The 23931-nt window shown below is 54.6% G+C and overlaps 8 protein-coding genes across 17 annotated transcripts; all 8 read left to right on the top strand.

The window, feature by feature from the left end:
• Window positions 1–339: 339 nt before the first annotated feature.
• ABB37_02418 (hypothetical protein) lies at window positions 340–3488 on the top strand (the record flags this gene model as incomplete). 3 transcript variants are annotated; one of them, XM_015799415.1, is made up of 1 exon in its annotated part: window positions 340–3488. In XM_015799415.1, the coding sequence occupies exon 1, from the start codon at window positions 675–677 to the stop codon at window positions 3486–3488; it is 2814 nt and encodes a 937-aa protein (XP_015662893.1). In that variant the 5' UTR covers window positions 340–674. The 3 variants fall into 3 exon arrangements, with proteins under 3 accessions (XP_015662893.1, XP_015662894.1, XP_015662895.1); XM_015799416.1 differs by having other exon boundaries at window positions 357–3488; XM_015799417.1 differs by having other exon boundaries at window positions 641–3488.
• Window positions 3489–4305: 817 nt separating this feature from the next.
• ABB37_02419 (hypothetical protein) lies at window positions 4306–5994 on the top strand (the record flags this gene model as incomplete). Of its 2 annotated transcripts, none has more annotated exons than XM_015799418.1 (1): window positions 4306–5994. In XM_015799418.1, exon 1 carries the CDS (start codon window positions 4333–4335, stop codon window positions 5992–5994), a length of 1662 nt encoding a protein of 553 aa, XP_015662896.1. In that variant the 5' UTR covers window positions 4306–4332. The 2 variants fall into 2 exon arrangements, with proteins under 2 accessions (XP_015662896.1, XP_015662897.1); XM_015799419.1 differs by having other exon boundaries at window positions 4330–5994.
• A 510-nt stretch (window positions 5995–6504) lies between these two features.
• Window positions 6505–7098, top strand: ABB37_02420 (putative 60S ribosomal protein L44). Of its 2 annotated transcripts, none has more exons than XM_015799420.1 (1): window positions 6505–7098. In XM_015799420.1, the coding sequence occupies exon 1, from the start codon at window positions 6516–6518 to the stop codon at window positions 6834–6836; it is 321 nt and encodes a 106-aa protein (XP_015662898.1). In that variant the 5' UTR covers window positions 6505–6515; the 3' UTR covers window positions 6837–7098. The 2 variants fall into 2 exon arrangements, with proteins under 2 accessions (XP_015662898.1, XP_015662899.1); XM_015799421.1 differs by having other exon boundaries at window positions 6507–7098.
• Window positions 7099–7352: 254 nt separating this feature from the next.
• ABB37_02421 (Kinetoplast-associated protein 1) lies at window positions 7353–7958 on the top strand (the record flags this gene model as incomplete). Its single annotated transcript, XM_015799422.1, has 1 exon — window positions 7353–7958. Exon 1 carries the CDS (start codon window positions 7503–7505, stop codon window positions 7956–7958), a length of 456 nt encoding a protein of 151 aa, XP_015662900.1. The 5' UTR covers window positions 7353–7502.
• A 725-nt stretch (window positions 7959–8683) lies between these two features.
• ABB37_02422 (hypothetical protein) lies at window positions 8684–10204 on the top strand (the record flags this gene model as incomplete). 2 transcript variants are annotated; one of them, XM_015799423.1, is made up of 1 exon in its annotated part: window positions 8684–10204. In XM_015799423.1, exon 1 carries the CDS (start codon window positions 9305–9307, stop codon window positions 10202–10204), a length of 900 nt encoding a protein of 299 aa, XP_015662901.1. In that variant the 5' UTR covers window positions 8684–9304. The 2 variants fall into 2 exon arrangements, with proteins under 2 accessions (XP_015662901.1, XP_015662902.1); XM_015799424.1 differs by having other exon boundaries at window positions 8800–10204.
• Window positions 10205–11184: 980 nt separating this feature from the next.
• On the top strand, window positions 11185–14167 carry ABB37_02423 (ABC transporter family-like protein; the record flags this gene model as incomplete). The annotated part of the gene is made up of 1 exon (XM_015799425.1): window positions 11185–14167. Exon 1 carries the CDS (start codon window positions 11234–11236, stop codon window positions 14165–14167), a length of 2934 nt encoding a protein of 977 aa, XP_015662903.1. The 5' UTR covers window positions 11185–11233.
• A 280-nt stretch (window positions 14168–14447) lies between these two features.
• ABB37_02424 (putative mitochondrial Fatty acid desaturase) lies at window positions 14448–15754 on the top strand (the record flags this gene model as incomplete). 2 transcript variants are annotated; one of them, XM_015799426.1, is made up of 1 exon in its annotated part: window positions 14448–15754. In XM_015799426.1, exon 1 carries the CDS (start codon window positions 14570–14572, stop codon window positions 15752–15754), a length of 1185 nt encoding a protein of 394 aa, XP_015662904.1. In that variant the 5' UTR covers window positions 14448–14569. The 2 variants fall into 2 exon arrangements, with proteins under 2 accessions (XP_015662904.1, XP_015662905.1); XM_015799427.1 differs by having other exon boundaries at window positions 14453–15754.
• A 1382-nt stretch (window positions 15755–17136) lies between these two features.
• Window positions 17137–19995, top strand: ABB37_02425 (hypothetical protein). Of its 4 annotated transcripts, none has more exons than XM_015799428.1 (1): window positions 17137–19995. In XM_015799428.1, the coding sequence occupies exon 1, from the start codon at window positions 17269–17271 to the stop codon at window positions 18952–18954; it is 1686 nt and encodes a 561-aa protein (XP_015662906.1). In that variant the 5' UTR covers window positions 17137–17268; the 3' UTR covers window positions 18955–19995. The 4 variants fall into 4 exon arrangements, with proteins under 4 accessions (XP_015662906.1, XP_015662907.1, XP_015662908.1 ...); XM_015799429.1 differs by having other exon boundaries at window positions 17140–19995; XM_015799430.1 differs by having other exon boundaries at window positions 17151–19995.
• Window positions 19996–23931: the final 3936 nt, after the last annotated feature.

Raw genomic sequence — 23931 nt, forward strand, 5'->3', positions numbered from 1 at the left:
AGTGTATTTCGTTTCGCTATTTAATAACACTGAGTTCACAGATGGCGGAAAAGTAAAACAAGAAGACGTGGCCACTCCCAGAACAGCATAATTGGCTCGACAGCTTCCATCGGGGGGGGGGGGTGTTGTTGAAAAAATGGCGGGCATACTTGAAGCAGGGTCCGTTTTAGTTTTAGTGAATTACGGCAGCGCATCCGCACGGACTCTTTTGTTGATGTTTCGCTCCTCCGTTGCTCATTCGGTGCTTTCTACCACTCTCGTTCCTCTGGTTCTCTCTCTCTCTCTTACTTGCACACACATCAACTCTACTCACCTTTCATTTTCTTTTCTTTCCTTGTGAGGACTTCCCGCTTGTCAGTGTACGGAAGGCGCCGCCTCGGTTGCGTGTGGGAACACTTACAGTAAAGCTTATTGGCATTTTGGACTTTTTGTATGTTCGGTAAAATGTAGGTGTACGCACACCATCCCCGTACTTTCACACAGAGCGCCGATTTGTAGAAGCGAAAAGAGGAGAGTGGGACCTCTGTTGAACGTCACCGGTCGACGAGACACCAAAAAGTGGCAGCCTATTCTCTTTTTTTTCTTACTACTGTTGACTTATTACTATTTCTTCTCTCCTTCCTTCCACGTACGCATCTACAGACACGCCCAACCTTTACTGTCTCGCCACCATCATGGCGGAGTTACACATGAGCACGCCGTTCAACGCCTTCGACGTTTGCACGTGGTCATCCTACATTGATCAGGATGACCCCCGCATGATCTCTTATGATCTACGCGTGGAGCTTGAGAGGGCGTACGAAGTGTACCCTTACTCCGCCAAATGCAGACAAGCCGTACTGAGAAGTGTGGTGCTGTGGGCAACCATGTCGCGTACGCAGCGGCAGGTCATCGCGTGGGACAACGACATGAATCTACGTCTCGGGCAGGCCCTCGTTCAACACATGCTGGATCTCACCGCAGAGCTGAAGGGCGTCAACACGGATGAGATCTACGCGGCCTTGCAGGCGGAGCAGCACCCTTTCCTAAAGAAGATGCATGAAATCGAGCAGTCGAGGAAGACGCACGAGGGGGAGTGGAGTGGCCGCCACGACCGCGCCGCGGCAGCCATCACCGAGGCAACGCGGAGCACCACAACCTACGCCCTCAGTCCTCTGCCGCTCGGGGAGGTGTCGCAGCGCATGCCACAACGGGCGCCGACCGTGATGGCCCCGTCGTTGGCGCGAGAGGAGTCGCTCGCCGCTGCCGCATCCGAGCCGGCGATTTTGCAGACGGTCGATGCTGAGACGCCGCCACCGGCGTACACTTCACCAGGTGCGGAAAACGGGCGCTTCTCGAAGGCGGTGACGAAAGCGATGGGCAGCAAGGAGACGGCGCAGCCCCCCAAGCCTGCTGCAGCTGCCACGGCAGAGCCAACTACCCGCCCGGTCAAGGTTGTTGCCGCCGCGCCTGCTGTGGAAAGTAAGACGGCGGCTGCGCGTCCCCCTCCGCCGCCTTTTGTTGCGGCTGTGAATGCCACCAAGGCGAACGGCCATGCCGCTCCGCCACCACCCTTCTCTAAAAAGAAGGAAGAAAGTGAACGTACCCCTGGTGTCTCTCTCCGTCCTCGACCCCCTCCACCACCACCAGCTCAACCAGCAGCACCAGCAGCGCCGAAGAACCCCGCGCCTTTGGTGCAGGCTGAAAAGGAGTTCGTGTACTCCGACTCGGAGGAATTTCTCTCCTCTCGCTCCTCCAGTGCTGCGTCAGCGCCAGCACCCAAAACGGCAGCCGTCGCAGTGGCAGCGAAAATGGCGGAGCCTCCTCCATCGGTGCCAAGCCGCGGCGCTACAGCCCTCGCCACCGAGGCGGAGCTGCTGAAATATGGACACGACGGCACGGAGAACTTACTGCAAGCCTGCTTGGATGAAATGCCTGCTGATCCGGACGGCGTGTCGGCGTGGACGGAGTTGAAGCTGGCGGTGACGGAGAAGGACAGAAAAAAACGCCTGCTCGCAGAGGCGCCGCCACCACTCCTGCTGGACAACATCAAATCCCGCATGGAGGTGCGGGTGGTGAAGCGGCTGGATCAACTTTTTCAATACCTCTACGCGGACGCACCGCTGGAGCTGCTGCCGCACAACGAGGCGGCGGCGTTTCTCTCCGCCGCTGATATCGCTCAGCTCGCAGATGTGGGGCTCATTCGTCCCTCAAAGCGACCCGCAGGGCCGGACACGGTGATTGCCTTCTCCGTGATGGACGGGACTGAGCAGGAGACGACGCGGCGCTTTTTGTCATGGCCGTGCGGAAGCAATCGAAACGCGATGGACGACGCCTATGACCCGAAAGTCTCGCTGCACCACATCTCGACCTACCTAAACGCGGTGAACGCCCCGGCGGGCTGTGCAGAGAGCTTGGCCGCGTGCTTCGATCAGATTTTGCTGCCCACCGACATGCAGGAGCGCTTCGTCTTCACGGACGCGACGAGCAAGCGTTGGTGCCTGACGCGGCTGCCAATGACGCACATCGTTGCGGCGGAGATCGTTCAAATTCTCCTCTGTACTCTGTGCGGACATCCGTCGTACACGCTGCCGAAGTTCGCCGCGGACTCGGCGGTGTTGGTGGATGTCTGGGTGCGCCACGTGCGCTTCTACGGCGCACAGAAGGGCGTCCAGCAATCGCGGGACAAGTTTCGTGCCGCCTGCAAGGAGTGCAGCGTCGCGCTGCAGCTCAACAAGGGCGGGGGCGGTGGTGTCTACACCTTCATCGGGGTACACTTTGACCACACGGCACACACGGTGTGCGTGGAACCGGAGCTGCTCCGCCGCATTGCCGCACCTCGTCGGCTCCTCAACACTCGTGATTTGGAGCGGCAATACACCCAGCTGCTCTTCAGTGCGGCGGTGCTGCATATCGCCGTCTCCAAGTTCTACACGCTTGCCCGAACTGTCTACTGGCGGCTCTCGCAGACGTTCGCAGAGGTGGAGCTGCTGCTGAAGCCGGAGCTACTCCCGCAGGACTCCTTCGCCCACCTCGAGAAGTGGCACAAAGACGCGTTGCACAACGCGCCGCGGTCCGTTGCAAAGGTGGCGCTGCCAAACATGACCCTCTTCGTGGAGCTGTCGTTGGAGTCGTGGTTCGCGGTGTTGATTGGCGAGGAGACGCAGGAGACGTGGACGAGCTACGGGTCGCTGGAGGATATGCTCGGCACCAAGATCGCCTGCGCCTCCATCACGAGAGCCATCGAGCAGTTCCAGGAGTGTATCGAAAAGGGTGCACACGTGACCATATTGATCATTGGTGGCAAGTCTCTTGGTCGGAACGACACGCCCATCTTCAAGAACGAGTCGAAGGATGTCATCGCTGATTGCATCCGTACGCACCTCGTGACGCGCACCTTCTCTTTTGAGGTGAGGTACCTTGGATTGGAGGCGTCCAAAGCCAACGGATCGGCGGCTGCGGGGCAGAAACCCGCCGCAAAGGAGCAGAGGAAAGAGTATGCACGATAGATGGGCCTCGTCGCCGTGCAACGCACCAAAAAGTGAAAAACAAACAACACCGAGAGCCGCGGGTGTGTCCTTGCAGAGACGTTGTGGGTGTTGGCTTCGTTTCCGTCTTGTGTTCTGCTTTCCCTCTTTTTTTCCCTGTTTTCACTTCTCTTCACGGCGAACTGATGAGTTGTGCTGCGTGTTAGCGTTTTCCCTTCATTCCTAATCCACACACACACACACACACAAAGAGTTGAGATTGCCGTTATCGTGGCAACGTAAATAATATAAAAAAGAAGAGCGCATCATTCATAAAAATTTGGTTTTCGGTGGGACGCTGCGTCTCTTGCCATTTTCGTGGTGTTTTAAAACCAGCCCACATAGTCGTCAGAAACAAGGAAAGGAATTTCGCGTAAAAAGCACGCCTGCGCTAACAGCGGCTTCGTGGCAGAAGTTTAATTCGGTACAAAGCTATATATATATATATATATATATATTTGTTTTCTCTTGTGTGTGTCCCGCGTCGACTCCCTTGATAGCATGAAAAGTTCCAAAGATCTCCTGAGTCGTTGTTTTCTTCGTCAGGACAAGCATAAGAGGGGAGGCGAAGCAGCGCAACAGGCAAGCAGCTGCAATAAACGTTTCTTTATATGTATATTGCAGCCTATGCACAGGCGCCGCAGCACGCGCGACAGCTTCGTGTGGTTGAACAGCGCATGCGTTGACGTCTCGTAGGCGTACCAAGGAAGGGAATGTGTCTGAAACGCGTTTGTTTGCTTATTCGCTCCATCTTCTCACCTCTTTTGCTTTTCCGCTCTTCCCGCCCTCTCTCGATGCGAGTCTTGTCTGCTTGTTTGCTCTCAGCATGCTCGTAAAAGGAGCACACTACGTACAGTTGAATTCGATGACCACCTCTAGCAGTGCGATGTTCCCTCAAGGCTACACCATAGCAGAACCGATGCGGGCAGCCCTGGAGGAGGCGTACAACAAAAAAAAGGAATACCTGAACAGTCGTGTGGCGCCGCTCTACGCGTCGACCAACCCTGCGGCTCTCTGGAACGCCATTGTGAAGCATCGCCTCAAGAGCGAAAAGGACGGCGGTGCGGTGGACTCGTACGACGACCTTGTCTTGAACTACGAAGGCTATCGCAACATGGTATACGAAATCTTATTTCGCAGCTCGCCAGAGGAGGAAGCTGCTGCGAGGCTGCAGGTGAAAGAATGGCGGCGCAGCGTCTACTTCAATCACCCTTTCTTGTCGCCTGCCACATTCCTGGCCTTCGCCCGCTCCTCCAGCGCAGCTGTGGCAGCGGTGCCGCTGTACGCCTTCGCTGCCAAACGCCTGCTGCTGTTTCGCATTCGAGTCGAGTTAGAGCTCGACGCCTCGGTACCGCCGCCCATTTTCCTTGACCGCGCCCAACGCGCCGCAGGTGGCCGGCTGCCCTGCCCGCCGAGCGGGTCTTCCCCGCTTTCGAACGGGCTGACGCAGGAGGACATTGAAATGTTCATTGCGGACCTCGTGCCGAACCTGCGTTTAGTGCGAGACATGCCACCGTGGATGCTGCCGTACTACCTGTGCCACGCATCACGCAAGTTTATGTTCATGTGCGACAGTCGTGGGGTCGGGGCAATACCGATCGACGTGTTTATGAAGAGCGAAGTCTTTTCAGAGCTGCTGCGCATGTTCGAGAGTGACGCGCAGGACGCGATTATTTGTTTTCCTGAGGGCTGCGTCGTCGAGGTGCCGGCCTCCGTCGCGTCTGGCGAGGCCGAGTCCGACGACACGGTGCCTGCCTTAGTCCTGTCCTACGAAGGCAATGGAAACACAGCGGGAGACGTGTACCAGGTGCAACTGCTCGACAGCGACGTTAAGCTAAGCGTGACGCGGGATCGCCTCTACTGGAGCACGGCGTCGATGGACTACGTCTCGCCCGACGCGCTGAGCATGGACAATTGGTTTTCCTTGGCGCTGATGAGCCGCATCTATGAACACTTCACCGCCCTAGACACCGACGGCGACGGCGTCCTCACACGCGAGGAACTCTCCCACTACAGCAACGACAGCTTCACGCAGCTTTCCATTCAACGCGTCTTCGAGTGCCACGTCAGTCACAGCGGCAGCCGCCACATTATGGACTACAAAACGTACCTGAACTTTGTCATTGCCACAGAGCACGCCGCGACACGGCCGGCGATGCGCTACATATGGGACCTGCTTGACTTGGACGGCACAAAAACGTACATCAAAATCACAACGCTCCGCTGCTTCTGCAAAGAGATCGCCAACGAGCTCATCGCGAACGGCCTCATGGTGGACATCTCAGCACAGTCGATTCTGTCCGAAATTGTCGACATGATCAACCCTGCCTGGCATGAATGGGTAACGTTCGAGGACATTGAGAAGTCGGGTCAGCAGGTGACTGTTCTTCCTATTCTGCTGAGCCACCGCAACTTTTACGCCTACGACTGTCGTGAGCAGACCGCCGCGTCGGCCAACGATGAGTTCACGGATATCCCGGAAAAGTAGACGGCTCCTTTCTGTTAATCTGCTTCGCTGGCGTCCCGCGGCTGGACTGTACGGGCACCGAGCTGCGCACACGCATTCAGTTCAGATTAGAGTACTGCAGGTGTTTTGTCTGTTGTGTGCTTTCTCGGATCCTTTCTCTTTTGTGTTTGTCCGATAGCGGAGAATTACGACACGCTGTGCTGCGTTTTTTTTTGTTGTTGTTGTTGCCACTCCTTACCTCGACCCCAAAAGTACTGCTTCGAGCAAACTGCGCGCCGACGGGAATGGCAAAGCGGTACAAGCCGTTTTGTTGTTGCAACAGTTCAAGAAGCTCATGCGGCTTTGTCAACATTATCGGCATTCGGTGCGGGCCGTGTGCGCTCCGTGTCGTCTACGTATTATTCCGTTGTTGCTGCCACCTCTTCTCCTTTCTTTCCTCCTCACTTTCCATTCATTCTATTCTCCTTTTCTTGGTTTGATTTCCTGGTCCTACACAACGCGCTGCCTGTCCTCTTTGAATTCTTCATCGAAAGAGGTACGCAATGGTGAACTACCCGAAGAAGAAGGTGATGCACTGCGGCGACGCGCGCTGCAATGCGCACAAGTCGTTCAAGGTGGTGCAGTACAAGGCCGGTAAGGCCCGCCTGTACGCTCGCGGCAAGCGACGTTACGACCGCAAGCAGTCGGGTTACGGTGGTCAGTCCAAGCCTATCTTCCACAAGAAGGCCAAGACGACCAAGAAGATCGTGCTGAAGCTGCAGTGCTCTGGCTGCAAGACGATCCGTCAGATCGTCCTCAAGCGCACCAAGCACTTCGAGCTGAACGATAAGAAGAAGACCGGCAACAAGGACCCCACCTGGTAAGCACCCCACGCGCACCACTCTTTTTTGTCGTGCTCCATGGCTTTATCTTTTAGTAATTTTTATCTTTACTTTTACAAAAGAAAGAAAAAATGTTAAACTGTACGTGCAATCGAAAAGCAGACGCCTTTTGGGGTTTCCTCGGCTGGAAATTGGAGGCGAGGTTGCACAGCGGCGTACTCAACCGGAAAACACTAGCCACGCGGCGGTTGTCCTGCTCCTGTCTTTCTCTTCTCCTCTACACCCATTGCATTACGGTGTTAATCAGCTTCTTATCACGTCACTTTTTGTTCTCTATCTCTTGGTACATATGTGTACGCGTTGATGCGCACGATCCCCGCAGCGAGAGCCTTCTCACTGTCCTGCTTTCGTTGTTCTCTCTCCCCCGCCTACCTTCTCTCTTTGCCTGGTACTCCGTCCTTCCCCTCCCTTCGTTGCACCTCAAAATATATAAACAACTAAAAACCATTTATCTTGCAATAACATTGTCCTCTCCTGTCACCTCCAATGCAATACGATAGAACACTTCGCAAGCTTGCCTATCGCGCCGTTTCCTTTTGTTTTCTTCCGTGTTTCTTTTCCCCCGCGCTGTGAAGTACTCGCCTAATAGTACCCCACCGCAACAACACCCTTTATACCCTTATCTCTCTTTCGCTCTTGACTGACGTCATGCTCCGTGTGACCGTCCGTGCTCTCGTCCGCAAGGCACCGAGCAAGGTGGGCTCCAAGGCTGCTACCTCCACTGCTGTCGTTGCGTCTGGGGCTGCTCCCGTGCCGTCGATCCCGTCGATCCGTGCGGTGCCGCCGGTGGGTGAGTCGAAGGTCAGCATCCCGCCAATTCCCGGCGTGCGCAGCGCCCGTGCGATGCGTCATCAGCAGCGTGCGGCCACCCGTTCCGCCGTTGGCGTCGCGCCGTCGAAGAGGCAGCCCACTCGCAGTTGCGCGAAGCCTGCGCAGCCCACCAAGGCGTCCCGAGCGATCAAAAAGGCCGCTAACAAGGCGCGTGGCTTGAAGAAGACGGTTCAGCACAAAGTGAAGACGGCGGCTCACGCCATCAAGACCAAACCGAAGAAACTTGCAAAGAGCTTATCGAAGAAATCCGCTTCCAAGAAGGCGCACAAGTAGAGGGAAAATGCAAAAGGAGAGGTATAAGCACGTGTCTCCTCATTTTAAAACGGAGTGAAGCAGCGGTGTGGCAGAACCTATCTTTTTTTCTTGTCGGTGCAAAAGCAATACAAATCGTACGGGGCCACGCAGAAGAAAAAAAGAAAGAAACGAAAATGAGCGCGGTGAAGGCTGAAACACTTCTAATAAGAAAAGCGGCGGCGACGAACAGAGAAGAAAGTCATTTCATTTGGCCACACCTGTTTCCTTCTCCCACTTGCTGGCGTAGTTTACGTGTGGTTGCCTGATATATTAGCCCTTCTTCATCTGTTTTGCTTCGCCCTGTTTTCCACGTTTCTCTGTAACCCTGTGCATTCTTCGGAGCGTGCCAGTGATCGACTGCGCCATCACTCACCGTAACACTAACGCAACTTTTTTCCCTTTTTTCTGTGTACCGTCGCTCCATCAGTATTCCTTCTTTTTTATACACCTATCAAGTCCGTGAGCACATCATAGAGATATTTAAAAGGGAAACGAAAGAAACTCAATGACGCGCACTTTTCGTTTTAGGCGAGAACGCAACGTTGGGGAAAAGTGGGAGAAACGAAAACTGGGTTTCACGGGCGTCGCAGTTGTGTGTTCCTGAGACTCCACCCTCCCCTCTCCCTCCCGCCCTTGGTTGTCCCTTCTCTAAACTCCATTTGCCTCCTTTCTCGCTGCGTATCTCTTCTGCTTTTTACGCATTCAGAAGGGAATCCACTACTGAAAACGAGCTTGCATGGGTCTTCTTCATTGGCTACGAGCAGGGTCCACGCTTCAACAATCTCTTTCAGTTCCTCTCCCATTTTCTTTCACTCCTTCAAGGTCATATTGCTAGTGTCTGCGAGTCCACAGTGTGAGTCAACGACGGGTGTAAGCAGGTTTTTTTTCTTGATCCCTGCACGTTAGTCTCATATAGGCAAGGTTCTTTCTCTCTCACTCTCTTCTTGTTTGTATGAATACCGCCTTTCATACGCTTCTGTGTTCTCCCTCTCTCTCCCTTTTTTTTTTGGTTTCTTTTCTGGCCAGGCTGTTCAGTTCCGTTACGGGCACATAAGATAGAGCTTTAACTGCGGTGCGTCGTTTGCTGTCAGACCGTTTGTCCCGCCACACCGTGTTCGGCTGTCTTTCCTTTTTCCTCCACCGCCCTTTCTGTTCTCTTCTCTCGCTCCACGATGTTGAGGACGATGGTCCTTCTTGGCGGTCGGGTGCGCAAGAGCCCGGTCGTACACGTTCACCGCCGCAGACCTCTCGTGAGGCGCGCCGCCACAGTGACACAGGCGACGCGAAGGCAAAATGAGGCTGCAGCGGAGAGGCAGTTCTTGAAAATGATCTCTGACGCTCGTAGCAGACGACAGCGTCAGCTGCGACAGGCAATCAAGATGGCTCTGGCCGCCCGGTCATCTGAGCCGCCGCTCACCAAGCGCGACGACCGCTACGCCAAGAACCGCCAGCTTGCTGTAGCGGAGTTGGAGAAGGTAGAAAACGAAAAGGCACGCGCCGCCCTCAAAGCCCGTGGGGTGGCCGCGGCGTCCCAGGCAGAAAGGAAACAGAGTGACACCACCACGGCACGGCAGGCCAAGAAGAAGATCGAGCGAGAAGTGCGAAAGGCGCGCACCGCAGCCGCGGAGCAGGCTGCGGAGGCGCGCTTTGCCGCGGAGCTGCAGCGACTTCAGGAGAAACGAGATGCGCGTACGCAGGCGTTGAGGGAGAAGCATAACCGGGCAAGCAAATCCGCCGCAGCGGAATCAATGAACATGCAAGAAGAATTAAAGGCGGCCGTAGAGGTGAGTGCGAAGGAAGAAAAGGAGAAAGAGTCAACAACGGTGCTCTCTTCCGCCAAACCGGCAAAACCCGCGAGGAGGCCAGCCGCAAAGAAGGTCAAGGCGATCGCGTCGGAGGCAACACAGCGTGCTGCGGAGCCGCTGGTGGTGCCCGATGCGCAGGAGGAAGCCCCTGTCCCAGTCGCCCCTCCCCCGCCAGCCGCCACGACCAAACCAGTGGTGCAACGCCCCCCATCTCGTCTTCAGCCTCCACCTGCCGCAGTAGCAGCGATAGAGGACGTGTCAGAGGTGCACGACGAGTTTGTGGCGCAGTTAGAAAAAGCGAAAGGACGCGCCACGGCAGTGCCGACGCAGACGGCGATCGCCACGCCTGCGAAGACTCCTGCCGCCCCGACGAAGAGTTGGGCCATGCCGGAAAGCTCGACCGGGTTGTTCCGTCTTTAGAACGCCCTCACCACACTTGCGGGGGACGAAAATAAATGATACAGAAGTGTACTACTTGATCTTCTTTGCATAGAGCATCGTTGCTTTCCAATGGCGCGGTGTAGGGCTGACAGCATCAACTGTGGTGAGATGTGCTGTCCTTTTCTTTGTCTGTTTCTTTGTTTCATGTTTTGCCTCTGCTGCTTCTCGATTGAGCCAAACATATCGGCGGTAGAAACGTCTTCAGTTCTCATGTCCACGAAATTCGGAGTGAATTGATACAAGACTTGTTGTTGTAAGCTCCTCTCCTTTTGCATATAAAAGAGTAGAGGTTGATCGTTGAGGCGGAGCATATCTTGGTAGCTCTTCTTTTTACTTCGGCCGGGAAGAGGGAAGAGGGGGGGGGGTCCTTGCTGTTTCACAACTCCCCCTCTTTGCTTCTTTTTTTTTTTAGAGTATGGTGACACCTTGCTGGATATATACGTCTAGATATATACGTGTTGAAGGCTGCATGTTTCTTCCTTTTGTTTTTAGCGTTTCGCCGTTGTCACTGATTTCATAGACCTGTGCTTGAGGAATCAAATCCTGTGTCGTGAGAAAACAAAAGACGCTTCTTCAAAGAAAAAAAAAATTTCTCTGTTGTCATGCGTGGCAGATTTGCCCCGAATTTCTGTGACACAATCATCTGAAGTGAGAATTTTCCCTCTGCATTGACGTTGTATTTGTAGGGAGCTGTTACAGGGTCCCAATACGTACGCTCATGAGTGTAACGGCACGTTGAATGCCAGAGAGCTCAGCGTAGTGAAGTGGTCCCCCCGGCCGGCTGTTGAGGTACCTGTTGGGCAAGATGGTTAAGGTTGATTTAGTTATTTCGATTTCTCTTTTTAGGTCACTGGCGTAGAGCGTTACGGCGATTCGGCTTTTCCTTTCCGCACCACCTTCGATTGTCCTGACATTTGCCTTGCGCTTTTTTTTTTCTCTGCTCGATGATCTTTCACCGCAGCGATAAGTCAGCCAGCAACAACAACCAAAACACACATAGTAGCTGTGATGTTCCCGCCACCTTTGGTGGGCACACAAAAGTGGCTCGTTGTCTCCGTGTTAGGTCTTGCACTCCTGTCGGCGGCGGCGGCTCTGCAGAACCGCGCCAGTACCGCTCGACTACGACATTACGCAAACGTCCGCATTGTTGCAGAGGCGGAATCGATTATTGCAGGTGTGACGAGGATGACCACTGATGACGATGGTGAACCGTGCGTGTATGTGTACTTGAACACGGTGCAGCAAAATCTGAGAGTTGCGCGGCGGCGCCTCCGCACGACAACGCATTTGCTGCCCTCTCTTTTTGACTGTTATGCGACGGCGTGCTTATCGGCACATGTTCGGGACGCCTTGAAAGCAGATGTTTGGAACTGTCTTGGCGCAATCTTGGAGGAGTCCTTGTGCAGTTATGTGGCCGCCGACGCGCTTTCCAGCGACTCTTCCGCCGCCGCGGCAAGCCTCGCTATGTGTACGCTCCTACAGAAGCGCTACAACGTTACTCACTTTCTTTCCTGTGGCATGCAGGCGTCGGTTCAACTGCACACGCTTGACTCCCGCGTGATCGCAGCGGCGCAGCGCAAAAATCAGTCCGAAGGCTCCACGCTGCGCTCCGTCATCGCCTTTGCTCAGTTGCTGCGAGGATCCTGCTCTGCTTCGGAGCCGCTTCTCCTGTGTGCGCTTGCTCTGGTCAGAATGACACACATCTCTCGTCTTCTGGTGTCTGCGACGCCTTTTATGGCACCGTCGAACGTGATGTATGCCACGAGTGTGCTGAGCGCGGTGTCCAAAGGCGTTGACGGCGCATTCATTTCGTGGAAATCGGCCTCATGCCGCGTTCTCGCTTCCATGCCAGGGCGCCTGCTCGCCGGGGCGACCGTCGGCGCCCTCTTTTCGCACCTCTTTGCCGCTGCGCACGACGCGGCCTCCGATGAGTTGGTGCGACACCTACGCGCCACCATCACAACCGACACGATTCTTGCCCTCGCCCGCTTCGACTTTGTCGCCGATGCCGCGTGGGACGTGCCCCACCGCGTCTACAGTGCGCTCAGCGACGCAACCAACTTCTCTCTTGCCGACGTGGATCGCCTTTTCCACGTGTTTGCCGAATACACCGCTCGCTGTCGCACGACCCTTCGTGCGCCGCTGTCATGCCTTACTGGTTGGATGACACGTCAGGCTGTCTGCTTCGTTGAACGACAATGGCAACGTGCAATTTTTATGCGCTCTTTCGTCGATGCGTACACTGCTGCCATGCCGTTGTCGTCACATTGCGCGAGCCATGGTCCCCATCAGTGTCTCTGCGGCCGACCCACGCAGACGGAGACGTTACACCCCGTGCGCCGTTCATCATCGGCGCCGCAACCATCTGTGTGTCACCACGGCCTCCAACTCCTACTCCTCGCCGGTGCCGGTGGGACTTCTGCGCGTTCAATGGTCGCGGTGAGGGCGTCGCTGGCGATGCATACGCGCTGGCCGCTGTTCCCCGCCGCCAGTGCCCGTGCGACCGAGCGCGCGCTGAAGGCGCTCTCGGAGTCAGGCAGCGCCGCACTGCAAGCCAAGTACACGGCCGCCCTGGCGCTGTCTCCACACGGCGCAAGACCGCCGAACTCGCCTTTTATTGCGGAGACCAGTGCGACCCATGTTTCCTCTCCTTCTCCCCTGTTTCCGGCTTTCCCCTCTGCACTTGGTTTGCTGCGCAGCCGGGGCGAGGAGCGGCACCAGTGGCAACGGCCGCAGTTGTCGCTTTCGTCTGCAGCGCGCGGAGCGCGTGATTTGTGGGCTGCGCCGTCTATCGGTGACGAGGTGGTGGATAAAGTCTTTGTTGGGCTGGAAGGGCTGCCGCTGATGATCGCGTTGGCGATGCGCAGAGGACACCAGGCGGCACCATCGTCGTCACGTCCATCCCGCGCAGAGGAGGACGACGATGGGAGCGCGTTGGAGGCGGCTTTTGAGGTGACGAGGACAGTGGAGTGCGGCGACGTCTTTGCGATGCCGCCTGCCCGGCCGTTTTCATCCGCCTCTGCCTTCCAGTTTGACGTGGAGGTGGCACAGCTGCGCTACCGCGAGTATGGGGCCTACGTGCAGAGCGTCGCGGCTATCCGGTACGTGCAACACATACACACACCTTTACTGGATCACTGCTGGCTGCCCCAGCACCGCGCTGCGCCATCGTGGCGGGTCACGTTCGACCGCGTCTGCTTCCGCTACCCGGGCTCGGACACGGACGTGCTGCGCGACGTCTCTTTCGACGTCGCCTCGGGGGGCTTTCTCGGCATCGTCGGGTGCAGCGGTGCCGGCAAGAGCACGCTGCTGCTCTTGATCTCTCGCGTGTTTGCCCCGACGACGGGACAAATTTACATCAACGGCTGGCCCATCGACCGCCTTCCCCCGCGTGCGCTGCGCCGGCGGTTGGGTGTGGCGTGGCAGGGCGACGGCCACACAGCCTTCCTCGACGGCCTCAGCGTGGAGAGCAACGTCGCCTACGGTGCCCTTCACCGAGCCTCTGGCGCAACGATTGCGCAGGCGCTGTCGGTGGCGTGTGTGGACGACGTTGTCGCGGCGCGGCCCCACGGCACCCATGAAGTGCTGCAGTCCAGCGAATGGAGTGGCGGCGAGCTGGAGCGGCTGAGCTTAGCGCGTGCGCTGATGGTCACCCCGGAAGAGGCCGGCGCCTACCTTTTCGACGAGTGTGCGAGCGGGTTGGACGCAGTGACCGAGGCGCACGTGTTCTCCAACAGGCTGCGAGCTCATCGTGATGGTGGTCATTCTCGGCACACTACACAAATTATGGTGTCGCATCGCCTCTCCTCTGTGCAAGGGGCGGATGAGATCCTTGTCCTCGCCCTCGGCCGTGTGGTACAGCGCGGCACCTGGTCGGAGCTGCTTGCCTCCCCCAAAGGGTCGCTATTCCGCGCGCTGTACGACGGGCAAATACTCGATTAATGTCGGTTAGGGATGCTTCTCCGCTGCCGCTTTGCTTTTTCTTCTTCCTTCCACCTGGGAGAAAAACAATGATTACAACGGCAGCTGCGCACCGGCGCGCACAGATACGATGAGGCTGTGGTTGGCGACACCAAAGGGGGGGCGACGATCTCTCCCATCTCAACCCACACAGACCCCCCCCCCCTCCTCCCCTTTGTCTCTCGCTATTCAATCGGTGTCGTCCTCCACCCTCACTCTGCACTCCTTCCCCTCTTTGTCCTTTCGTCTCTCGCACCGCCGCAGTGAAGGTGCCGTTGATTTTTCCTGTCCACGGAGACTCCCGCACGGCACTCGCTGCACGCGCATCCACACACACACACACAGACACACACAGAAAGGACCGGACGCTTTCACCAACCCACGATGAAGTCCGTGCTCAAGGCGGGGCTGAAGGAGGATGTGGACGTGATGGTGCCCACGTCAGAGCTCACCATCAAGCAGATCCAAGACCGGATTCCTGCTAAGTTTTTTGAGCGGTCGACGATGCACAGCGTGTTGTACCTTGCCCGCGACACCTGTCAGCTCTTGGCCGCGTACTTTATCATGTACCGCTGGGGCGTGCCGGCTTTGGCGGGTTTGGAGGGCTCCGTCTACGGTGCCAACGGGTCCAACGTGGGGAGCTGGCTGCTGGTGGGTGCGGTGAAGCTGCTTGCGTGGAATGCGTTTTGGTTCGTACAGGGCCTGAACGGGACCGCCTTTTGGGTACTTGCCCACGAATGTGGCCACCAAGCCTTCAGCCCCTACCGAGCTGTTAACAACTCCGTCGGACTCGTGCTGCACTCAGCCCTCCTCGTCCCTTACCACAGCTGGCGCATCAGCCACGGCATACACCACAAGCACACGAATCACCTCACCAAGGATACAGTGTTTATTCCTCGAAAAGAGAACAAAGTAATCGAGCTGGTCGAGGAGACGCCGCTGGCGATGCTGTGGGGAATGCTGGTGCTGTTTCTCTTTGGCTGGCCGATGTATCTGCTGACCAACGTGGCCGGTCAAGATTATGGCCGCCGCACGAACCACTTCGAGCCGTCCTCGCCGCTCTTCCGCAAGGAGGACGCAGCGGACATCGTTCTGTCTGACGTCGGCGTTCTTGCCACGCTCTCCGTGTTGGGGTTGTGTACCTACCAGTTTGGCTTCTCCAGCGTGTACTGCTGGTACCTGGTGCCCTATCTGTGGGTGAACTTCTGGCTGCTTTACATCACCTACCTCCAGCACACCGACATTCGCATCCCACATTACACCCAGGAACACTGGACGTTTGTGCGCGGCGCCATTGCCGCCGTGGACCGCGACTACGGGTTTCTCCTCAACGACTGGCTGCACCACATCAACGACTCGCACGTCGTTCACCATCTCTTCAGTCAAATGCCCTTCTACAACGCCATCGTCGTCACCCGCGAGTACATTCGAGGCATCCTCGGCGACACGTACGTTGAGGACCACCGCCCACTTGTGGTGGCGCTGTGCGACAGCTGGAGGCACTGCCGCTACGTCATCCCGTCGGAGGGCGTGAGCGTCTTCTACGGCTGTAACAGGAAGCGCGCGTGATGGCAGAGGCGCAAGAAAAGTGTGTGCCGCGGTGCGTTGCTACCGAGACATCAACGGTGAAGGCGGGTTGAAGGGCGGGCCGTTTATAACCTTCCTGGCGGGATCTGTTCGCTTTCCCTCTCGCTACTTCGAACTCGGTTGATGTTCCACTTCAGTCCGAATGCCCTCCCCCTTTCTCCTTTCTTTCTTCTCGACTGAGCCCTTTATATTTAAACATCTGCCCCGTTTTCTTGTTTCCTGTCTTGTTGTAAGTTTTGGTGGGAAGTAGGTACGGGGATGTTTGTATATTAGTGTCTAGCTATGCTTTGTTTTCTCTCATCGTCGCTTACGGACCTATGTGGGAGGCAGGTTGAGAGCAGAGGTACGTGCTCTTCGATGGTAGCGACGGGTCTCCGTGACGTGTTGTTGCAGTCCTTGAATGCATGCTTGTGACTTCAAGGGACGCATGATGCTCATACTGGAGGACGCCTCTACGTCTTGCCGAGGTTGCGGAGTTCCTGTCAACTGCTGGTGTCATGTCTTTCTTCCCTCCTTCTTTGGCCTTTTCCCCTAGACCGTAATCCCAGGAAGCACACCGGTGTGGATGGCAGCGACGAGGGTGACGAAATGCTTTCCTCGTGCGAAAGGCGCCAAAGATGTGTCACGAGGCGCCTGCTGTAACGGAGGCTTGGAGTCCTCTTCTTCCCCCGTGGGTACCGGATGCCGCAAACTCGGATCAATTCGTTTAGCGCTATTTATTAGCATATCGCCGTTTGTTCCATCAAGGGGCAAAAGAGCGGGGTGTATGTTTACGCGCTGTAATAAAATGTAACGGAAGAACTGCTTCACGTCACATAAACTTGTCCTCTTTTTTCCTCGTTTTGTTTAGTAATCAGCAATCTATGCTTTTGGCCAAGTAGGCGCTGTCTCCCCAGAGAAGGTGACACTGAAGGCAAGAAATGGAAGAAGGCGCAATGCATGCTTGCTGCTGTGCAGTGTAGCGCGCGTGAAAACGCGGACCTTGATGCCCACGATGTGCACGCAGTGGTGCACGCTTCCGGCTTTCTTCGTCCCGAGCGAGAAAGCAGACCGTGGCGCGTTCAATGTGTGGGGTTTGCCAAGCAATACGCGTGTCGCTTGCTCACTCTTAGTTGTTGACAGCTCGGTGAGGTGGTTATCTCCCTGCCGTTTTCCTCTCATTACCCATGTGTTCTCGAAAAGGTGTACTCTTCGGGACTTGAACGCAACAGCGGCATGTGCTGTTGGCGCCCGCTACGCGTCGCGACGTACACACTCCAAAATAGCTAGAGCGACAGTCGTTGACTAATGTCTTTTTAGGTCAAGCGCTTTATGTCTTCTTCTCTCCTGTTCTTCTCCGCGTATACATATTTGACGATTCAACAAGAAGTAAACTCTAAGCACTTCTCAACTTTAACAAAAAAAGGCAGAGGGCTCACTCACGTAAAGGCAAGTCGTGTATCAGCACCGCTTTCGTTCTCCGTTCTCCTCCTCCTGAGCGCACACCCACGGCAACGATGATGACTGAAGGCCACGGAAACGACGAAAGGGATTATTCCCCGCAGGTTCCGGATGACGCGAATCCCCTTGACAACAACCCTGACAATCATGGCGCATACGATCGTGGCGGCTCCGACGAGGAGCGCGATGGACCAAAAAAAACGTGGATTGGCAGTTACATGGACGACTTCACGAAGGAAGAGCCCAGCTATGGCTACGCCCCCACCGTGTTGCCGTGGCGCATTGGGCTTTTTCTTCTGACGAGCACCATCATGCAGAACCTCAGCTACGACATCCCTGTCTACATCGGTGCGAATTCCTTTACATGGTCGGTCGCTCGTCAAAAGCAGTATTCTTCTCTTTGCTACAACATGATATACCTTGGCCCCGTCTTTGGTCTCATGATCGATCTTTTCCGTGTTTTCCGCGAGCGCTTCCGCCCTGTTATCATCATTGCATGCATCATCAACGCCGTCGTTGGTTTTGTGTGCTTTGCTGCCAAACAGGTACCCGAGCAGTATGGCAGCGCTCTCATGCTGTCGTGGATGGTTGAGGTGGTGACGATGTTCGTCTACTTGCCGATGAACGCCGTCGTGATCAACTATGGAAATCGCATGGTTGAGTCGCCTGGTGAGACCTCGGCGCGCATCGGCGGGCTGATGGCGCAAGCGATGGTGTGGCGCACTACGGGGACGCTCATCTTGGGGATTTTCACGACTTTTATCAATGAACCGATGGGAGTCCAGCACATGCCCCACCGTTATTACTGTCTAATGGCGGCTATCTTTTGCCTTCTCCTTGTTTTCCAGATCATCTTCCTCACGAAGCGCGCCTACTACACCGACTTCCGCAAGGTCAGTCTCAAGAACGCGGAACAGGTACGGTTCCTGAAGACTGTTCACAACGTGGGCAAGGATGCGCTGTCGAGCAGAGTGGAATCGCCCGGCCTCAAGCTCATGTTCGTCCTCTGTTTCAGCCTAATCTACTTTTTGATCCCTGAGCCGCTGTATAACACAAGCTGGATGATGGAGGGTCCGTACACTTCGGACTTCTCCGTTGGTCTCAATCAGGCCAACTCCGTTCTCAGCAATATCGGTTCGGTGCTCGGCGCACTGGCGTACGCGGTGTGGATGTTCCTCGCGCAGTACTTCAGTGCCGCAGAGGGCACCCTTTTCCGCGTCAACCCCTTCATCATTGTGTTGGCCGGAACCTGTGCCTGGGCCTTCGGCATCTTTTTTCACTTCATTGGTGAGATGGGCAGCTCGAACCCGCACTTTGGCTGGAAAGTCTTCATCCCGTTTGAGAAGCTCGTCACGGCGACGGCTCTCCGCTTCGCCTTCATGCCCACAATGTCGCTAGCGGCCATGCAGGCGCCGCGCTTCTTTGAGACGACTGCCTTCCAGCTCTTCAGCTGCTGCACCACCGGTGGTGGTGCTATCAGCAGTCTCTTGTCCTCCTCCATAATGTCTTCACTCAACGCCACCGGCAGTCGGGGGTACTGGAAGGTGCTTCTTATCTTCCTCCTGATGCGCTTCGTCCCGATGGTGGCCGCCGGCTCGCTGCCTAAGTTCCGCGAGGATGAGACGATTCCATGTGAGCGTGGCGACAACGAACCTTTGAACGAGATGAAGTCTGACCGTGAAACGCCGAACTCGCGGCCGGTAAACGAGGAGCAGCAGCGTCACCGCGAAGAGGAGTCTTAGTGGTCACCATGCAAAAGAACTTCTTTTGACTACTATTTGTTTTGCTTCGACTTCAAGATGCGCTGTTCACTTCACCGGCTGAGCGTCGTCTAACGTTCTTTACCGCACCGGAACCAAAAAAACTTTTTCTTGCTGTAGACAAAAAAAAACTCTAAGCCATCAAGCCACACCTACGCAAAAGGCAGTTTTTTTTTGTGTTTCTTCTCTTATTTTTATTTACTCCTCTAATTATCCTTTTGTAATATATATTTTTTCTATGGATATCTCTAGTTGAGTTTGTGTTACGTTTTTCTTCGTTTTTGTAGCAGTTGATCAGGTAAAACAGCGTTCCTAGAGAAGTACCGCATTCATTTTTTTTCCTAAGGACCGGTACTCACGAGAATTCTGTGAGTTGTCGCATCAGGGCTTGCAGCACGCGAACTGCAACTTTTCATTCTTTGCTTGGTTCTACCTGATACATACGAAACGACGGAGTCAAACCCATAGCAAATCAGCCTACTGCATCACATCAAAACAACATCGATAGTTTTCTTATTTTCTTGTTCTTTTTTTCTTCTGTATTTTTTTTTTTTGTTCTCTTGATTCGCAGACCAATAACTGATTCGTCTCTCTCTATATGTTTTTTTTTTCTCTTAATCCCGTAGGACTGTCACTAAACCTTCAAACTTCTGATAGGCCGATTGCTCCAAAGTTACGTTCACAACTCTACTTGGTTGATGCATGTGACATTTTTGTGAACGTTTCAGCACGTTATAGAAGAGTGACAAAGGAAAAAAAAAGAAAGTTCACGAAGAACATTCCTAAGTTTAAGAAAACAACCTTGAAAGTCAAAACTTGACTGTAGATTGGCGATTGTTGAAACGTAATGATGCGAGATGCCCCTATGGGTACTCGAAGCTCTGCGTAACGCAGTCCTTTTTTTCTCTCCTTTGTGGGTTTAACAATAAGTCATGTTTTGTGCTCTTTCAATGGTTTAATTTGAAAATATTATTTTCTTGACAGCGTCCGTATACCAACCCTTTTTTTCTCTGGAAAAAGAAATTTAACTACAAGAGTTCCGCAATAGGCACGTCCTTAGGTGTTTGTTTTTAAAGGATGGCGTTTTTGTGTTGCTCTCACGCCAACGTGAAGCCGGCACAATCTTTCAACTGAACTGCACGGTTGAATGCGTCGAAGAAGTGAAAAAGTCGACTCGCTACGATGACAAGTTGAGCTCTTTTTCTCGATGGTTGCGAACATACCGTATCGACGTATGTTTGGGCGCAAACGAGCCCAACCCTTTGGTGATGACCACACACACCAAATAGGTGGTTCGAAGTGCTCTCTTTTTCACTTCTGCTGAAACGGCACTTTCGATACTCCTCTCCTTTCTCCGGTACATTCTGTGTTCTTCGGCGTTCTATTTCTGATGTTGACAGTGGACTGTTGCACAAAGAAGAACAAGAAAAGATTGTCGGGGCCCGTGATTCAACTCGTCGTTTCAACATAATTTTAAAAGGGAATCGAAGTTGTTCAAAACATGGTTTCGGCCACGAGCACGCCGATAACACAGAAATCAGCGCTAGGCAAAAGAGCTGAAGTACTCCTTATTCTCTTTAGCCCACTATACACTGGTCATTCAATTCCGCAGCGCAGTGGTAAAATGCTGAAACGCAACTTCTCGCTCTCATCTCGGCGCACAACTTTTTCTGGTGTTGTGTTTTTGTTCTTTTAAAAGAAAAAAGGCGTACGATCCTACACCTCCACAACTGTCGTTCATCAACGATGCATCGGAACTGCGAAGCACTCAAGCCCCCACTTCTGCGACGGCCTAACGCTGACAATTTCTCGGTGGTGCGTCGGCGTTGTGAGTGCTAACGGGGCGTTCGACCACGGCGCACTGGCGTCAGTTTTTGACCCATGAAACGAGGCCGCTGCGGTTGTGCTGGGGTGTCTGTGCGGCTCGACGCTGGAGTGAACCCCCCAGCAGTGCATCCGCGCAGCACATCACCCACAGCCAACAGCCGGCCAAGATGGTCCACTGCGCAGCCATTGAAGCACCACCGCTCCTCTTTCGCCTTTGTCCCTCACGGTGTGCTTCCGTTAGCTGTTCCTTCAACCCGAACGTGAATTCTATGTTGACCAGATGGATTCCTTTTGTACCAACGCAGAGGCACTGAACTGGAGCCGCTCTTATTATGTTTCACAGTGGCTTCTCTTGGCATATGGCGCAGATCGACTATGCGTTTGCTTGCCTTCTCGAAGGCGATATCTCCTCTTCGTTTTTGACGACGTTGAATAGGCAAGCTTACCAGGCCGATGGGTGAACTGCCTCCATACAGGGTAGTGCGGTTTGGTTGTGAGAGGGTATCGAGGTCTTGTTCCTTGCGCACCCGGCCATGTTCGACCTAGTTTTCATTTTTCTCCATTGCGCTCGACTCAGACTGTCCTTTTCCCGCACCCCAAAGGCTTTGTGCTTCACGCTTCCTTAAAAACGGAAACACCCACACAAAACCTTTGTAGTTTCCTATCAGCAGTCAGCGCTGTAGGAGCGAAGACCGCTGTGTTACTCTTTGTGCAGGCTTTACTTGTTGCCTCGATCTCCCGCTAAACCACGAAAGCAGCTGCAACGATATGCTGTGGGGACGCTACGTGCGCCGCTACGCACGCATGCGAAGTCTTGCAAACTGTCACACGCATCTCACAGCTCTATCAGCAAAGCAAGCGTTAAACCGCAACCACCAAGAAGCGCCTCATTGATGTGGACTGCGGCAGCAAGTTGAAAGAATGAACGACGCTGAAAGCAGAGGAGAGAAAATGTTATCAGGGAGGAGAGTTATTTTAGACCTCCGTTCGTTAAAAAGAAAAAAGGTAGATGTGCAGTGAAATGGGACACAACTAATCTAGAGAACACGACAACCGTCAGGGACATGCGAGACAAGAAAATGTGCACAAGCAGTTGACACGTGGCTGCATCTGTCAAGTGGGTGGCAGCTTCTACCTTGCGATGACGAGCATTGCACTATTGAGGTCTCTCGCCAACAAAGAAACAGATGTAAAGGAAGCGGTGCGGAAGTCTTTCCTGTTTCCGAGCGTGGGCCTCGGCAGTGTGCCAGAAAAAGAATGAGCGTTACGCCGCACTGCCGTTGAGGCGATAAGAAAGGGAATGAACATGGTCGCTCACATGGAGAATGAGCCAGCGGGATAAATACCAAGAGACGATGCTGCTGATGAAAGGAAACAGGCTTCGCCATCTGTACGGTACAGCAGAGGAGGTGTTTTGTATTGGCAGAGGCAGCGAAGTAAACTGAATTTGTTCTGTGTAAGTGATGCCGATCGTGTGCAGCACAGCGTGTGATTCTCTAGTGTCTTTCCAGCAGTAACAGGTGTTCTGGCTAAAGAGCCTTCCCATCTGTGTGTGTGTGTCGCTCCAATCCTTGTAGCGGTGGGAGACAAATACCGGTTCTCATTTCATCACAAGAAAGACGGCCACCATTGTCCTCTTGGCTCCGCGAGCTATGGGCGCCATATTAATGACCGCCAACAGCAGCAGCTTGCACAGCAGGGCGTCACTGTTGCGCCCGTCCCAGGCAGCCACTTCATATGCTCTCTCTGCTGTGGCGCCGTGCCGCTGCTTACTCTTCCCACGCAGCACAGCAAAGTTTGTTTCTTTGAACCATATGAAGAGGCTGCGCTGTTGACTGCGGAAGTCTCTTACCGTTGCTTCGCACAAGTGCCAGAGATGCTGTCTTTGCTCGCAGGAGCGGCCCAGACGTTCCGCCCCACCCGCAGGCCGCCCGCAGACCCATTCCACTTTTGCTCACGCCATTCGCGATGCACACGTCGTCGCTGTTTACTTTTTCTCCTCGCAACACCTGACTTGGCTGCGGCGAATTTGTGTTCGTCGTAACGGCAAAAAAGATGAAAGCGCTGTGACAATCTCCGGCTGGACTGCCACCTTCGGCTTTGAGTACCGGGCTAACGCATGCGCGTTTGGTGATCAGCGCTGCCTCACCGTTCTTCTCGCGTCAATTTAAAGCCGACAGCAATCCTTGCCATCTTTTAGATCCGCTTTGCAAAACACAAGGACTGAATGGCTGAAAGAAGAGCGGCCTGTTGTAATGCTGCTGGTTCTCCTCCAGGTAGCAAGAGAGCGCCAAAAAGACAGATTTTTCCGAAACCTAATAGAAGAAAAGGCAAGCAAATAGCTGAAGTGAGGTACTTGGCAGAGGCTGATGGAGACGACGATAATTGACGGCAGGCATTTGTGCTGAAAGCAGAGGCAAGCCGAAGAAGGAGATGTATGAGGTCGAACAAGAGGAGCACGACTAAATATAGCTGTTGAAGGAAAGAAGATGTGACTGAAAACGGAGTAGAGAGTGAGAGTGATTTAATGATAAGGTGCGAAAGCGACAGAAACAAAAGCTGACACGCGGTGGTGTTCCTAGCTGCCGAGAACGCCAAGTCACTCCCGCAGAGCAGATACATCATCAAAGCGTCCTCTATCCTCCATTCTTCGTCGTGAGGCATTGCGTCGCCGGCATGCGGTCACCACCACCCGAAAGCAACCACAGGGTGCCTGCGGTGGTGCTGACCACGCACGGCTCGGCACCATCGCCGGTGGTGGAGAAGCAGCTGTGCTCTGCTTTTATACGCGTGTGGCCGGGACTGCGTCTCGTGAAGGCACACCGTCCACACCAAGAGCGCGACAGCAGCGATTGCAGTCCCTAAACGACGATATCCTTTACCGGGTACGTTATGAACGTTCTTATGGTCGACTGCCGCAACTAGACCGTGAGTCTGCGCCGCCTGCTGTCAATCGCAAAGCAGTACAAACCGCCGTAGCACTATTCCTTCGAGAGGTTGCGCCGGATGCTGATGAGCCGCCGCATCCCGGGCAAGAGCCCCTTTTCTTGGGGGGTTGCGCAGGTGCCGTGGGTGCGGCGCGGTCGCTTTGGCCGTCTGTGATGTACCCCCCCCCCCTTCCCATCCAAGGAG

This window comes from Leptomonas pyrrhocoris, assembly GCF_001293395.1.
Source record: "Leptomonas pyrrhocoris isolate H10 chromosome Unknown, whole genome shotgun sequence".
NCBI classification, from domain to species: Eukaryota; Euglenozoa; class Kinetoplastea; order Trypanosomatida; family Trypanosomatidae; genus Leptomonas; species Leptomonas pyrrhocoris.

Coding starts and splice junctions, on each gene's coding strand:
- ABB37_02425 (XM_015799428.1), top strand. CDS start 17,269: ATGATGACTGAAGGCCACGGAAACGACGAAAGGGATTATTCCCCGCAG.
- ABB37_02420 (XM_015799420.1), top strand. CDS start 6,516: ATGGTGAACTACCCGAAGAAGAAGGTGATGCACTGCGGCGACGCGCGC.